Source organism: Camelus dromedarius, chromosome 8 (genome assembly GCF_036321535.1).
Source record: "Camelus dromedarius isolate mCamDro1 chromosome 8, mCamDro1.pat, whole genome shotgun sequence".
Lineage (NCBI taxonomy): Eukaryota > Metazoa > Chordata > Mammalia > Artiodactyla > Camelidae > Camelus > Camelus dromedarius.
Genome location: NC_087443.1, coordinates 16,135,977 through 16,150,283, shown reverse-complemented (window position 1 = coordinate 16,150,283; position 14,307 = coordinate 16,135,977). Strand labels below are relative to the sequence as shown.

At 36.9% G+C, this 14,307-nt stretch overlaps 1 protein-coding gene across 3 annotated transcripts in view; it reads right to left on the bottom strand.

Annotated features, from left to right (window-relative positions):
* The window catches only part of ZNF25 (zinc finger protein 25), a 29,980-nt gene extending 24,493 nt beyond the window's left edge, over nucleotides 1–5,487 (bottom strand). The window contains exons 1-3 of one of the 3 annotated variants that reach the window (XM_031460894.2): nucleotides 5,355–5,487; nucleotides 3,379–3,484; nucleotides 3,151–3,266 (exon numbers count right to left, since the gene is read on the bottom strand). In XM_031460894.2, coding sequence (XP_031316754.1) covers nucleotides 3,151–3,165 — 15 coding nt within the window. In that variant the 5' untranslated portion in view covers nucleotides 3,166–3,266; nucleotides 3,379–3,484; nucleotides 5,355–5,487. Of the gene's footprint in view, nucleotides 1–3,150; nucleotides 3,267–3,378; nucleotides 3,485–4,822; nucleotides 5,182–5,354 lie in introns of those variants that run through there. The other 2 variants (XM_031460896.2, XM_031460897.2) reach the window with 2 other exon arrangements.
* Between the last annotated feature and the right edge of the window lie 8,820 nt (nucleotides 5,488–14,307).

The following is a 14,307-nucleotide window of genomic DNA, read 5'->3' as shown; positions in this document are numbered from 1 at the left end:
AATGATAAAAGGCCCATAAAACTCTATTATCCTTCAAAAGGGATAAATGCAAAATAAACTCTACCTACACACATCACAGTCTATTGAAAACTAAAGATAAAATGAAAATCTTAAGCACAGAGGAAAAAGACACATTATATTTAGGTGGCTAACAGTAAGATGAAGACTAGCTTCTCAACAGGAACAACAGAAACCAGAAGACAAAGATATCCTAAAACTACAGAAACAAAGAAAATTCTTGACATAAAGTTCTGTATCTGGCAAAATATCCTTCAAAAACCAAGGTGAAATAAAGACATTTTAAGAAAGGCAGGCCAAGTTAATTTGTCACCATCAGTGCTAAGCGACATGAAATGGTAAAGTGAGTTGCTTAGGCTGCAGGGAATAGGTATTAGAGAGCATCCCAGACGAGCAGGAAGGAATAGAGAGTGCCCAAAGCAGATAAGTACATAAACATAGAAGACCATCTTATCTGCGCACGCACACACGCACACACACACACACGCACACACACACACACACACACACACACACACACATATTTCCTTTAAAAGATTAATATTGTTTAAAGTAGAAATAAAAATATTTGGGGTTAAAAATATATGAACAAGTGAGATATAAGACAAGGACCACAGGATGGGAAGGGTGTAAATACAATTATACGTATGAAAGTTTATTACATTATTCATGAGTAAATATAGTATTATTTGAAGACACCGTCATGTTACTGGTGCTTGTTGTAATCTCTAAACTAAGCAGTAAACAAAATAAAGCAAAAAAAAAAAAAAGTCAATAAAGGAGGTCCAATGTAATACTCAAAACACTTAAATTCTCAACCCAAAGGAAGTACAATAAATCTCATTAAGATAAAAAGAAATACACATATAAACATATTAGAATAAAAGATATCTTAAAAAGCAGCTAGCTCAAAACAGACAGATTTATTTCAAAGGTCTGATAAACTAACAGATGAATTTTCAACAGCATCAGTAGTAGAAGACAGTGAATGCTTTTCAATGTTTTGAAAGGAAAGAACTGTCAACCAAGATTTCTATGAACAGTGAAAAATTTCATGAATATTTCGTATAAAGAAAACTAAGAATTTTCTGCCAGCAGACCCTCACTAAAGCAAACAAGCAGAATGAAAACATTAACTGTAAAGAATGTTTTCAAACAGAAGAAATTTATGCCAGTAGAGCTAAAGAGATTCGGGAAGGAATAAAAAAAAGAGATCTTCTTCTAATCAGGCCAAATGCCTAAGAACAAACCAAAAATCCAATTATCTGCATAAAATAAACTTTTCCAAGAGTTGGTAGTGATGACTACACTCAAAATTGCTTCAAAAAACAAAAAGGCTCATTAGTCATTTCTGCTGTCCCCGACTGGCCATTCAGAGACCAGTTACAGAGCATAAGGTAAGGAAAACATGCGGCGCCCCTGAATGAATCCTGGATCAGGAAATTCCCACATAAAACATACAAATGTGTTCAAGACTGACTGAAGAAGAACTGTAGAATAGGTTAAAGTAGGAGAAAGCTCAAAAAATTTAACTTTATTTCTCCCTCTTTCTAGAGTCTCTCTCCACCATCATGTCCAAAGGTTATGACACTTAATTAGAAACAGATAATGTCCACACTGAAAATTTATGGTATAGTAGTAACACTTCAAAAGGTGGCTGTGAGGATTATGTTAGACAGCCTATGGCAAGTGCTTAACAAAGGGCTGGGCATTTAATTACTTGCCAAATACACTGTTTCATTTTGAAAAATTAAGTTTAAAAAGCAAAGAAATGGTTACCACAGAATTTAGGGTTCCTTTTCTCTGGGAGATGGTGGGATGAGATTAAGGAAGGGCACTTGGGCTTCAAAGGTACAAGTAATTTCTATTGCTTAACCCAGATAGAGGATACACTGGGGTTTACATATCAATGCTCCCTAAATTGTACATATACATTATATACATTCCTTTGCTTGCATAAAGTATGATTTTTAAAATTTTTAACTAATCAATACATAAAATCTCTCTAGTTTCGGTGTCCTAAATACTGTTTCTGAACATGCCTCAGGATGTATGTGTTTGCCGTTCCTTTTATGTAGAATGCTCTTTCTCCAGGGATCTACTTGGTTGTCTCTAATCTACTAGACATTCCTCAAATATTACCTTTTAGAGTGGCATTCCGTAACCGACTTATTCCCTGTTCCTTACTTCTACCGCTCTGTCCTCTTAAACAGTTTGAGTTTGCCTCTGAGCACATACATCAGAAATGTTACTCAAATGTTGACATATTTAATTTAATATTGAAAAAATCGCATTTGTTAATAACCTCTCCAATTTCATCAGAAAAGTCTTTAAGTATTAGATTTTGTCAACTTCACAGTGGTAGACATTCTCATTTTCACTTGAAAGCTGAACTTTTAACACCAGCAACAAATCCTAACAGTTATTTTCCTTGAAACGACAGGCTCACTTCACTCATTTTTAAGAAAATGTTTGAATACTCTCTAAATAACCATAGTTTGTCCGCCAGTTGCTCTTTCAAGTAAAAATGGTATTCCATGAAAAAAGTGGCTAGGTGAGCTCACAAATCAAACAATTGCACACATGCTTTTTCCTCAAGGCAACCAACCATCATACTTCAGTACACAGCAAAAGTGCTTTCTGTGAATTTCCCATTTCATCACACTGAATATTAAAAAGATGTGTACTCAGGGGTCAAGATTTAATAAAATTAATAACTTTTACTGTTTCATCAAGGATATCCTTAAGTAAAGGTGGCAATTTTTTACTATGTGTACATTGCAGAGGAATACAGTGTCACTGGTGTCACTGTCCTGATTCATGCAAAACAGGCGGCAATCTGTTGCTTTTACACCATCAGTGCAAATGTCATCAGTGTGAAAGGCAATCTGCATCTTGGTATTATGTTTTGACGTCACAGACCCATTGAATGGGTCTTGGGGTTCCCAGGGGTTTGCAGACCATACCTTGGAAATGCTGTAGTATTCAATCAGTATTTTCCCTAAGGGTGATTTTTAACTATTTCCACTTCTCTAATTTAATATAATGGCTCTCTTCCATAAAAGTTTCTAAACACACACACACACATGCACACACAGTGAAAAAAAAGTAAGAGCTAAAAAAACGACTCACCCGGAATTTGTTCATTTTCTCCTGCTATTGGGAAAGTATAGAAACTATGAAGCCAGAACAGGGAAAGACGGAAGACAGAAGTCATAAGAGACCTTATCTTGCAGCTCAGGAATCACCTGGGAGAAATTTACATACAACATTTTAGTAAAAGATAAACCTCTGGGAAAATGTCCCTTTGAGTCTTGAGAAGGAATAGGAAGGACCGTGATAAGATAAGGGAGTACCCACCTGTCCACTGGTGACTCTGATATAATCTTGATGAAACTGGGACATTTTTGAGTGAACATAAACCTTTCTTTCCTATTGGCCGTTTTGCAAATTATGTGTCCATTTACTAAATAACACAAAAAAATTGAAAACTTAAATGGCCAATAATAGCAGATTAGGTTAATCAAGGCAAATAATACATACCCACAGTGTGGAACTCTATGCTGGCAAGTGATGAAGAGAAATATCTATTGATATGGAAAAGTTTTTAAGTTACATGTTATAACGATTTATTCTATTAATATTATAAACCCCACAAGGTTATGACGTCTTCAGAGCTGTCAAAAATAAGATGTTTCTTCTCCCTAAATTTCAGTTTTTTCAAAATCACTTCTCTAGGAACCTTGTTTTGACTAAAATAATGGTATAGTGGACCAGGAGACCAATTCTATGCTAAGCCCTGCTACTAACAAACTTGGTGACTGTCTTAGTTTCAATGCTATTATCTTAAACATGAAAAGGAATTAGGGAATTTCGAACAATCATGTACAATTCTGATTCTACAGGGCTTCAATTCAGCACCACAAATCCAACAGTACCCTGGAATTCACTGTCCTCTCCTAGGGCAAAATTTAATTAGGCTTTGATGAATTCTGACTTGGCCATCTAATCTGCTGACAATGACACAAATCTAACTTCTAAAATAGCTATTCAGCACCATTATCCCAAAACAGGCACTTCATGTACAGAGCAAAAGGTAACTAGATGCCATAATGCCTAGGTCCTTCTCATACACAGAAGAAACCACTTCCAGTGCTGCCCTGATGCTTACAAAATGCCCACTTAATTTGCCGAGATACACCAGCCAATAAGGCATTATGTATGACATCACTTTCATAACATGGAGCACAGATGAAACAGCAGTTTTCTGTTTTAAAAAAGTCTGTCCCGTTTCTTCTCTCTAGAAACTAGTCTCTGGCCTGAATAAGATGCTCAGCTTCTCCAGTAAAACTTAAAATTCAGCGTTTCAACTATGGTTTAAATTTACATGTTTAACAATCGTCTGAAAATAGAAAAGGTTAGAGAACACAGGAAGGGCCTTACTTAACCTTTTACCCAGGAGTTCTGAGGAAGCCTCAAGAATATTTGGAAATAGAATACTACATGGTAAGATTAGGTCCACTCCACTCCGGTGATACTCAAGAGACAATCACTGCACTAAATACAACTTAAGACTGTGGATTTTAGGGTGGGAAACAGCATGAACTACAGAGCAAAACAAGTGAGAGTTGAATCCCACCTACTAATTCAAGGCAAGCTAATTTCTCTTTGAACCTTTAGTATTCGTATTTATTAAAATGGAGGTGGTTAATACCGATTCAAGGGATGGTTACGATGATTAAGATGATTAAATGAGCCAATAATGAAAAGAACAGCATACCTTGTAATGATAAAAGCAGCTCACCTTTATTGAGTCCTTAACATGCTTTGTATAAACACTACCCTATTCAATACAAAAAGCGACCCTAACGGTTATCATAATTATGCAGATGAGTATCCGAGTCGTACCGAGGTTAACCGGCCCATTTACTGGCGGGCGCTGGAGCAGAGCCCAGGTCCCCCAGGCTTGACAACGCCACGTCTCTCGCAGCCCGCGCCGCCGCCACGCCAGCCCGGACGTGACGGGCTTGGCACCCACGTCACAAGCGGCCGTCCCCTCCGCGCGGCCGTCCCCGCTATGCCCGGCGCCCCGGGCCTCCTCGAGCCGCCCCTCGCGCGCAGGGCGAGAAACGCGGATTCTTGGGAAGGATCCCGACTGCGGACGACCAGCCTCCCCGCCGGGCCGCCGGCCTGGCTCCCTCCCCAGTCCTCCTCCGCGGCCAGGCCGGCGCTCATAGAGGGGCGGCGGCTTCCAGGTTCTCCGACTCGGCGCAGCCGCGGAGACCCGGCTTCCCCCCGCCCCTGGCCTCGCGCCCGCGGAGAGGCCTGCGACACACCTGCAGGGGCTCGGCCTCGGCTCAGGCCCGCGCAGGTTCCGGGCCCCGCCCTCTGCGGCGCCGCGCAGACCTGGAGGCTCCTGATCCTCTCCCCCCTGGGGTGTGAGACGGAGAAAATGGCGGCGGCGGGAAGGAGCTGGGACTGCTCATGCGCGGCAGGCGCCCGGCGCCGCGCGCGGGAGCTCCGCTTCCCAGGAGCCTCCGCTGCGGCAGCCTGGCGGCTGACGTCGTGAGGTTCGGCCTCATCCGGCGGTCTGAGTGTTTGCTGCTGGACAGGTCCTTTCGTTGCTCACAGTGGTAGCTGACTAGAACTGGCAATCCTCAGCCTGGGGCCTTGAAAACAGAAAACTATCTTGAGTTGGTGCGATGAATAGCGATAGTAATTTAAAGAAAGCCCTTGGAACCAAGTACAGTAGTGCAAAGAATAAGGCCCTGTAACAGCTGACTTTATCTTTGAAATACAAGCTTGCAAAATTATGCAACTGATACACGAAACATGCAAGGAAGAGAAAACATATAAACTGAAACGGAAGAGGAATCCCACTCATATCATCTTTACAAAAGAAAAAGAAAGCTTAATGTTAGGTGCGCACTCGCATGAGATTTTTACTCTAATATTATGCTAATGGTATAAAATATTTTGACTGTTCACTAAGGAATAATACTGAATGTATGCTGATTTCCTGGTCAGCAATTTTATGACATCAGTTTACTCTTGTGCCAACTATTGAGTTTTCACTCAAAGTAATTAAAAAAATACTAAATTTTTATACTAGAACTATAGTCAGGCTCTTTATTACAATTCATCCCCGAGGTTTGATAAATGTGCTGTGTTTTATTTAATTGATTTCAAAGTTGTTTTAGTAAGCTGTTACATTCTGTGAAGCCTGCAGCTTGAAAATGGTAAGAGAGATGCGGGTTCTATAGAATGCCTCATTTAAGTCATGACTGTACAGTGGAGAAAAATGCCTGGTTGAGATTCAACCAACAATCACAAGGTAGAATCCAGGATCCTAGTGTCTGTTACAATTTATGTCGGAGTTGAGACACACAGTTCAATTTTAGGCACACAGATAGGTCTGGGCCAAAACCCATGACCCGAACACATGACCCAGAGAAGGACCCTTGTTCCACACTCCTGTCCCTGAACACCAATTACACTCAATTCAGTGCTATTTCCAGCTTTGGTCAGTTAAATCTGTGGCAGAGGCAGAGGCAGAGGCTCAGGCCAGACCCAGCAAGTGCGGCATAAAACAGCAGAGCTCAAAGCACATGCTTCCTATCAGGCAACAAAACCAGTTAGCTAGACAAAAACAAGAAAAGAAAGACCTCAAGGTCGTGGTGGTCATTCTCTAGATTATTCTGCTCCCAGGATGGAAGTGGCCCCACAGAGGACAGATTAAAACCACTCAACCCCAAATTTGGTATGGGTGTCAAGACACACATGCACCAAGAGAATGTAAAAAGATTTTTTACTCACATCATGGGACTCTCTGGGCAGAGCAGGGTAGCACCCAAGCTGATCCAGAACTTACCTGAGTGATTTGAAAAAGTGTGGGAAGGAGTGGCCTGGTTTTTATTGCAGTTAGGGGCTAGGGTTGAGAAAGAGAACATGCATATGGCTTTTCTTGTCAGTTTGCCTGGATGTGGGGCAGAAGAGAAAGGTAAAAGTTGGTTTGAAGACTATCATAGTCAAAATTTAAAAATGGAGTCAGACTCTTTATTACAGTGTGGATATACCACCTTTTGTTTATCCAATCCTCAGTTGATGGACATTTGGATTTTTTCCTTTTTTTTTTTTTTGGCCACAATGAATAATCCTGCTATGAAATATTGTATATAACTTGTTAGAAGAAAATAGAGACCAGGCTTGAAAATCCCCTGAGCAGACAAAACCAGTTAGGCCACATAAGTAGATCTTAACATAGGTTATTTCTTGTAATGCCTCTGATCATCATAAACAAACTTAAGTCATATTCCTAAAGTGGTGTAAAATAATCACTTTTAACTAATATCCTGTTGTCTGGAAAACCCCATTGTAATAATTAATTGTTATAAAGGCATGTAAGGACATGCCTCCATGCTTCTTGTCACTGTCAGTTTGAAGTCTCCCAGTTCACGGTCTGTTCTTTTGAATGCACAAGAAACTTAAAATTTTAGCTTGCTCTGAAACTCTTTGTGTGGATATATATATGTTTTCCTTTCACTTGGGTAGATACCTAGGGGTGGCACTGCTGAGTCATTTGGTAACTCTGTGTTTAACATTTTGAGAAAAATGACAAACTTTTCCAGTGAATATGAACCATTTTACATTCCCTAAAAGTGGTTTTCCCATTTTTATTAATTTTCATTGGATTGTCTTGGCACTTCTGTTGAAAATCAATTGAGCATAAATAGGACAGCTTGGTTTTTTTCTGGACTTTTAGTTCTATTGCATTGACCTAGATGTCTTCTATTATGCCAGGGCCACACTGTCATGATTGCCATAGCTTTGCTGTAAATATTGGGATTCCCTTAAACTCGTTTTCAAATTTGCATGGGTATTCTGGGTACCTTGCACTTTCATGTCAATTTCAGAATTGGCTTGTAAATTTCTGCAAAAAAAAGGCAGGTGAGATTTTGATAGGATTGTGATAAATCTGTAGATAATTTGGAGAGTAGTATCATCTTAATAATATTGAATCTTCTCATTCATGAATGTGAGCTGTCTTTCCATCTATTTTTATTTAATTTTTAAAATAATGTTTTCTAAATTTCAGTGTACAAGTCTTGCATTTCTTTTGTTAAATCTGTTCCTAAGTATTCTTTTTTTATGCTTTTGTGAATGGAATTGTTTTTCAGATTGTTCAGTACTAGTGTATATAGAGAAATATATATTTTTCATATTGACCTTGTGTCCTGCAACCTTGCTCCACTAGTTTAGGTAGTTTTAAATATGGATTTCTTAGGATTTTCTATGAATAAGATCACATCACCCACAGATAAAAGTAGTGTTATTTCTCCTTCTCTAATATGGATGCCTTTTACCCCTCCCTCTTACCTAATTGCCTTAGCTGATGCTCAGTGTTGAACAATGTTGAACACATTGCTGAACAGTACAATACATTATTGAGATGCTGAGGGAAAGTGGTGAGATTGGATGTTTTGTCTTAATCCTGATCTAAGGTGGAATGGGTTTAATTTTTCACCATTAAATATGTCTCAGATCTTCTACTTCTTCTCAAGGCATTTTCAGTAATTTGTGCCTTTCTAGGACTGTGCATTTCTTCTGATTTATCTAATGTGTTGGTATATAGTTGTTCATATATTCCTTCATAATAATTTTAATTTCTATAATATTGACAGTGATGTCTTCTTTTTGATTCCTGCTCTTGATAATTTGTTTTTCCTCTCTTTTTTTAATGGTCACTGTGGATAAAATTTTATTAGTTCTGTTGATAGTTTCAAAGAATCACTTTAATTTTATTAATTTCCTCTTTTTTTGATTTCATTTGTTTCTGCTTTTTATTATTTACTTCCTTCTTCTTGCTTTGGGTGTAATTTGTTCTTCTTTTTCCAGTTTTCTAAGGTGAGTGGTTAGGTTGTTGATTTAAGATTATTCTTTTTTAAAAATAGATGTTTACATATATTTACCTCTAAGCACATACTTGTGAATTTCTCAAATTTCTTCTGTTACTGATTTCTAATTCCTTTGTGGTCAGAGAACATTTTTTCTGTGATTTAAATCCTGTAAAATTTATTGAGACTTGTTTTATGGCCTAGTATATTGTCTGTCCTGGAGAATGTTCCCTGTACACTTGAAAAGTGTGTATTCTGCTGTTGGGAGTATGGTTCTAAAGATGTCTTAGGTCTAGCTAATGTACAGTGTTTAGGTTTTCTATATGACAATTTTCTGCCTAGTTATCCTATCAAATATTGAGACTTGGGTGTTGAAGTATCCAACTCTTATTGTTGAATTATCTCTTTCTCCCTTCAATTCTATCAATTAGCTTCATGTTTTATGAGACGTTTTTGGTCAAGTGTATGTATTTAAAACATTGTTATATCTGTCTGATGGACTGATCATTAAAATGTTCTCTGTAAGAAACAGTTACACCTTTGTGTTAAAGTCTATTTTATCTGTTATTAGTATAATCACTCTAGCTTTCTTATGATTGCACTTGCACGTTGCGTATTTTCCCATCCTTTTGGGTTCAACTTATTTGTACTTTTGAATCTAAATTTTGTCTCTGGTAGACAGCATATAGTTCAGGCTTCTCTTTAATCCCATATGACAATTTGCCCATTGCTTGTAATGTGTAATCCATTTCACATTTAATGCTTTTGTTGATTTGGTTAGATTTATGCCTGGCATTTTGCTGTTTCCCGCCTCCCCCCCCCCCCCGTATATATCATGCTTTTTTGTTGTTGTTGTTCTCTTGTTTCTCCTTTACTGCCTTCTTTGGTATTAAGTGGATATTTTTTACTATACCATTTTATTTTAAAGAGTTTTTAAATAAATTATGGTAGACTAGTTTCTAGACTTACAGAATTATTGTGACTATAATGGAGAGATTCTTGTATAGTCTGCATTAATTTCCTTTATTTTTAACATCTTACATTAGTGTGGTACATTTGTCCAAATTAACAAACCAACATTGATACATTATTATTAACTAAAGTCTCTAGTTTTTCCGATTTCCTCAGTTTTTCTGTAATCTTTTTCTGTTCTATGACCCTTTCCAGGACACTGTGTTACATTAAGTAGTTATGTCTGCTTAGGCTCCTCTTATCTGTGATCATATTAAAAACTCATCACTTCCTAATTAATTTCCTTAAGTTTACTCATATCTGTGCTCTTGAGGCTATTTCTTTTTCTACTTTATCAGTGTGTTGGAAATACTATATAATGATGTACTATTGAACATCTCTTCCCAACTCTGTTCCAATGGTATCATGTTAGTAATTTGAAATTGATCATGACAGGATTATTTATACCTTGGAAATTGGCAACTACAACTCAGGGCTTTTTTTTTTTTTTTTGAGAGCCTATCATTAAATATTTTATTCTATTGATTCTACATTCCTTCTCTTTTTAGGAACCAACAGGAAGGCATTGGCTACCAGGAAGGCATTTTACCCACTAGTATGCAGAATTTTTACTAAGGTAAATCCAGGAGCTATGGAGGAGGCCAGATATTTTATAATTCATTTCTTTTTCCTTGTGTATCAGTTACATCTTCACAGGTCTCTATGCTTTTTAAAGAAAATAGAAAATGAACAAATCCCATGTGAGTTTCTTTTTAAATTTCCTGTTTTCTTTTGCATTGAATTTTACAAGATTTATAAGATATAACCATTAAAATGTAAATGTAGAAACAGATAAATGTCAACTTTGGGGGAAATATGGAGTAGCGGATTAGTAGTAAGGCAAAAGTCGGTGACCCTCAAGTTCTTAATGTTTAAGGTACCGATGCTAAGTTGTACATTTGTTTCTGATAGCGATAGCAGACATTGTTATGGAAAGTGCTTTGAAAATAAGAATAAACCAAACTGATTCTTCATGGGATGTAAAGACTTTCCTGACATAGACGTCTAGAATAGCTTTCTTGTTTATTAGTTATCAAAATGTTGATGTTGTGAACAATGTTCTAATAACAACCTTGAAATAAATGAAGGCTGTTGCCTCTAATGGAAGAGGATATGGTAGAAACAGAGGGCATAATGCCAGAGCGTAAGTGGTATAAATTATCAAGAGACCATAATACCGGGTCTTAAATAGAGAGCTGCACCATGGTCCAGCTTAAATCCGTGATAAAACCTAGTATTTTGAGGACAGCAGCATGTAAATCAATGAAGCTAGAACATTCCCTTACACCATACACAAAAATAAACTCAAAATGGATCAAAGACTTAAACATAAGACAAGATACAATAAACTTCCTAGAAGAAAATATAGGCAAAACATGATCTCCCATACATCTCAAAAATGTTCTCCTAGGGCAGTCTACCCAAGCAATAGAAATAAAAGCAACAATAAACAAATGGGACCTAATTAAACCTACAAACTTCTGCACAGCAAAGGAAACCATAAGTAAAACAAAAAGACAGCCTACAGAGTGGGAGAAAATTTGTGCAAATGAAATCGACAAAGGCTTGATCTCCAGAATATACAGCAGCTCATAAGACATAATATGAAAAAAACAAACAACCCAATCCAAAAATGGGCCAAAGACCTAAACAAGCAATTTTCCAAGGAAGAAATACAAATGATCAATAGACACATGAATAAATGCTCAATATCACCAATTATCAGAGAAATGCAAATCAAAACTGGCAATGAGATATCACCTCACACCAGCCATCGTTCAAAAGTCCACAAATGACAAATACTGGAGAGGCTGTGAAGAAAAGGGAACCCTCCTACACTGCTGGTGGGAATGCAGTTTGGTGCAGCCACTGTGGAAAACAGTATGGAGATTCCTCAAAAGACTAGGAATAGACTTACCATATGACCCAGGAATCCCGCTCCTAGGCATATATCTAGAAGGAGCCCTACCTCAAAATGACACTTGCACCCCAATGTTCACAGCAGCACTATTTACAATAGCCAAGACATGGAAACAGCCTAAATGTCCATCAACAGATGACTGGATAAAGAAGAGGTGGTATATTTATACAATTGAATACTATTCAGCCATAAAAACCGACAACATAATGCCATTTGCAGCAACATGGATGTTCCTGGAGAATGTCATTCTAAGTGAAGTAAGCCAGAAAGAGAAAGGAAAATACCATATGAGATCACTCATATGTGGAATCTAAACAAAAGAAAAGAAAACAAAACAAAACATAAATACAAAACAGAAACAGATTCATAGACATAGAATACAAACTTGTGGTTGCCAAGGGGGTGGGGGGGTGGGAAGGGACAGACTGGGATTTCAAAATGTAGAATGAATAAACAAGATTATACTGTATAGCACAGAGAAATACATACAAGATCTTGTGGTAGCTCACAGTGAAAAGAAATGTGACAATGAATATATGTATGTTCACGTATAACTGAAAAATTGTGCTCTACACTGGAATTTGACACAACATTGTAAAATGACTATAACTCAATAAAAAATGTTAAAAAAAAACCTAGTATGTTGAGGAGTGATACATGGACAGTATAAAATAATTTACTGTAACTTCTCCATAGGAAGCTCTTTTGGTTTTGTTTAAGTCTTCATATGCTGGTTTTCAGTAGAAATTTCAATTTATGTTTTGGAGCATATTTCTGAACATTATGTTTCCATTTTAACCCATTGCCTGTAAGTTTGGTTCTTTCCCACCACTTGCCTGAAATTTGTTTTGGTGAGTCACCAGTGAATGTGATCTTATTGATCAGCAACATTTCTTCTTTTCTAATAAAGTATTTAATACCAAGTGTCCATCTAAGCAATACTTTAGTTGCATCCCACAAATTTGGGTAAGTTGTATTTTCATTTTCCTCCTGTGTGAAGTTTTTCTTGAAACTTCTGTTCAATCTATGGGTTATGTAGAAGTATGTTGTTTAATTTACAAATAGTTGGAGATTGCCAGGTATCTTTCTGGTACTGATTTCTAGTTTGGCCAGCGAACATAATGTCTATGATTTATTTTCTTATAAATTTGTTGAGATTTGTTTTATGGCCCAGAATACAGTCTATTTTGATGAATGTCCCATGTACATTTAAAAAGAAAGTTTATTCTGCAGTTGTGGAATGGCATGTTTTGTAAATGTCACTTAGGTTTAGTTCAATGATAGTGTTGTTTGGGTATTCTATATTCTCTCCAAATTTATTTTTACTTCTATCAATTAAACAAACATTGAAGTCTCCAACTGTATTTTTTTCCCTATTTTTCCTTTCAGTCCTCTTGGTTTTTACCTCATATTTTGGGGTTTTTTTTAATTTTTTTTATTGAGTTATAGTCATTTTACAATGTTGTGTCTAATTCCAGAGTAGAGCACAATTTTTCAGTTATACATGAACATACATATATTCATTGTCACATGTTTTTTCACTGTGAGCTACCACAAGATCTTGTATACTTCCCTGTGCTATACAGTATAATCTTGTTTATCTATTCTGCATATGCCTGTCAGTATCTACAAATTTTGAAATCCCAGTCTGTCTCTTCCCAGCCCCCACCCCCTTGGCAACCACAAGTTTGTATTCTATGTCTATGAGTCTGTTTCTGTTTTGTATTTACGTTCTTTTTTTTTTTTTTTAGAATCCACATATGAGTGATCTTATATGGTATTTTCCTTTCTCTTTCTGGCTTACTTCACTTAGAATGACATTCTCCAGGAACATCCATGTTGCTGCAAATAGTGTTATGTTGTCATTTTTTTATGGCTGAATAGTATTCAATTGTATAAACATACCACCTCTTCTTTATCCAGTCATCTGTTGATGGACATTTAGGCTGTTTCCATGTCTTGGCTATTGTAAATAGTGCTGCTATGAACATTGGGGTGCAGGTGTCTTTTTGAAATAAAGTTCCTCCTGGTTATATGCCCAGGAGCGGGATTACTGGATCATATGGTAAGTCTATTCCTCATATATTTTGAAAGGTGCATACACATTTACTTTTACCTTGGAGAACTGACCCTTTATCATTACATAATGTTCCTTTCTATTTTTGATAATAGCCCATGTTATACAGTCTATTTTGTCTGATGTCAATACAGCTGCTCCAGCTTTCTTTGGATTATTGTTTGTATGGTATTTCTTTCTTTATCCTTTTACCTTTAATTTTTTATGTTTTTATAGTTAATGGAAGTTTATTAGTCAGTCCTTTTTTTTTAACCCAATCTAACAATCTGGCTTGATTAAGATATTCACATTTAACTTAATTATCAATATAGTGAATTAAGATCTTCCATTTCCTACCTATTTTCTATTTGTTATATATATAATTTTGTCTTTTCTTTCTCTTGGAT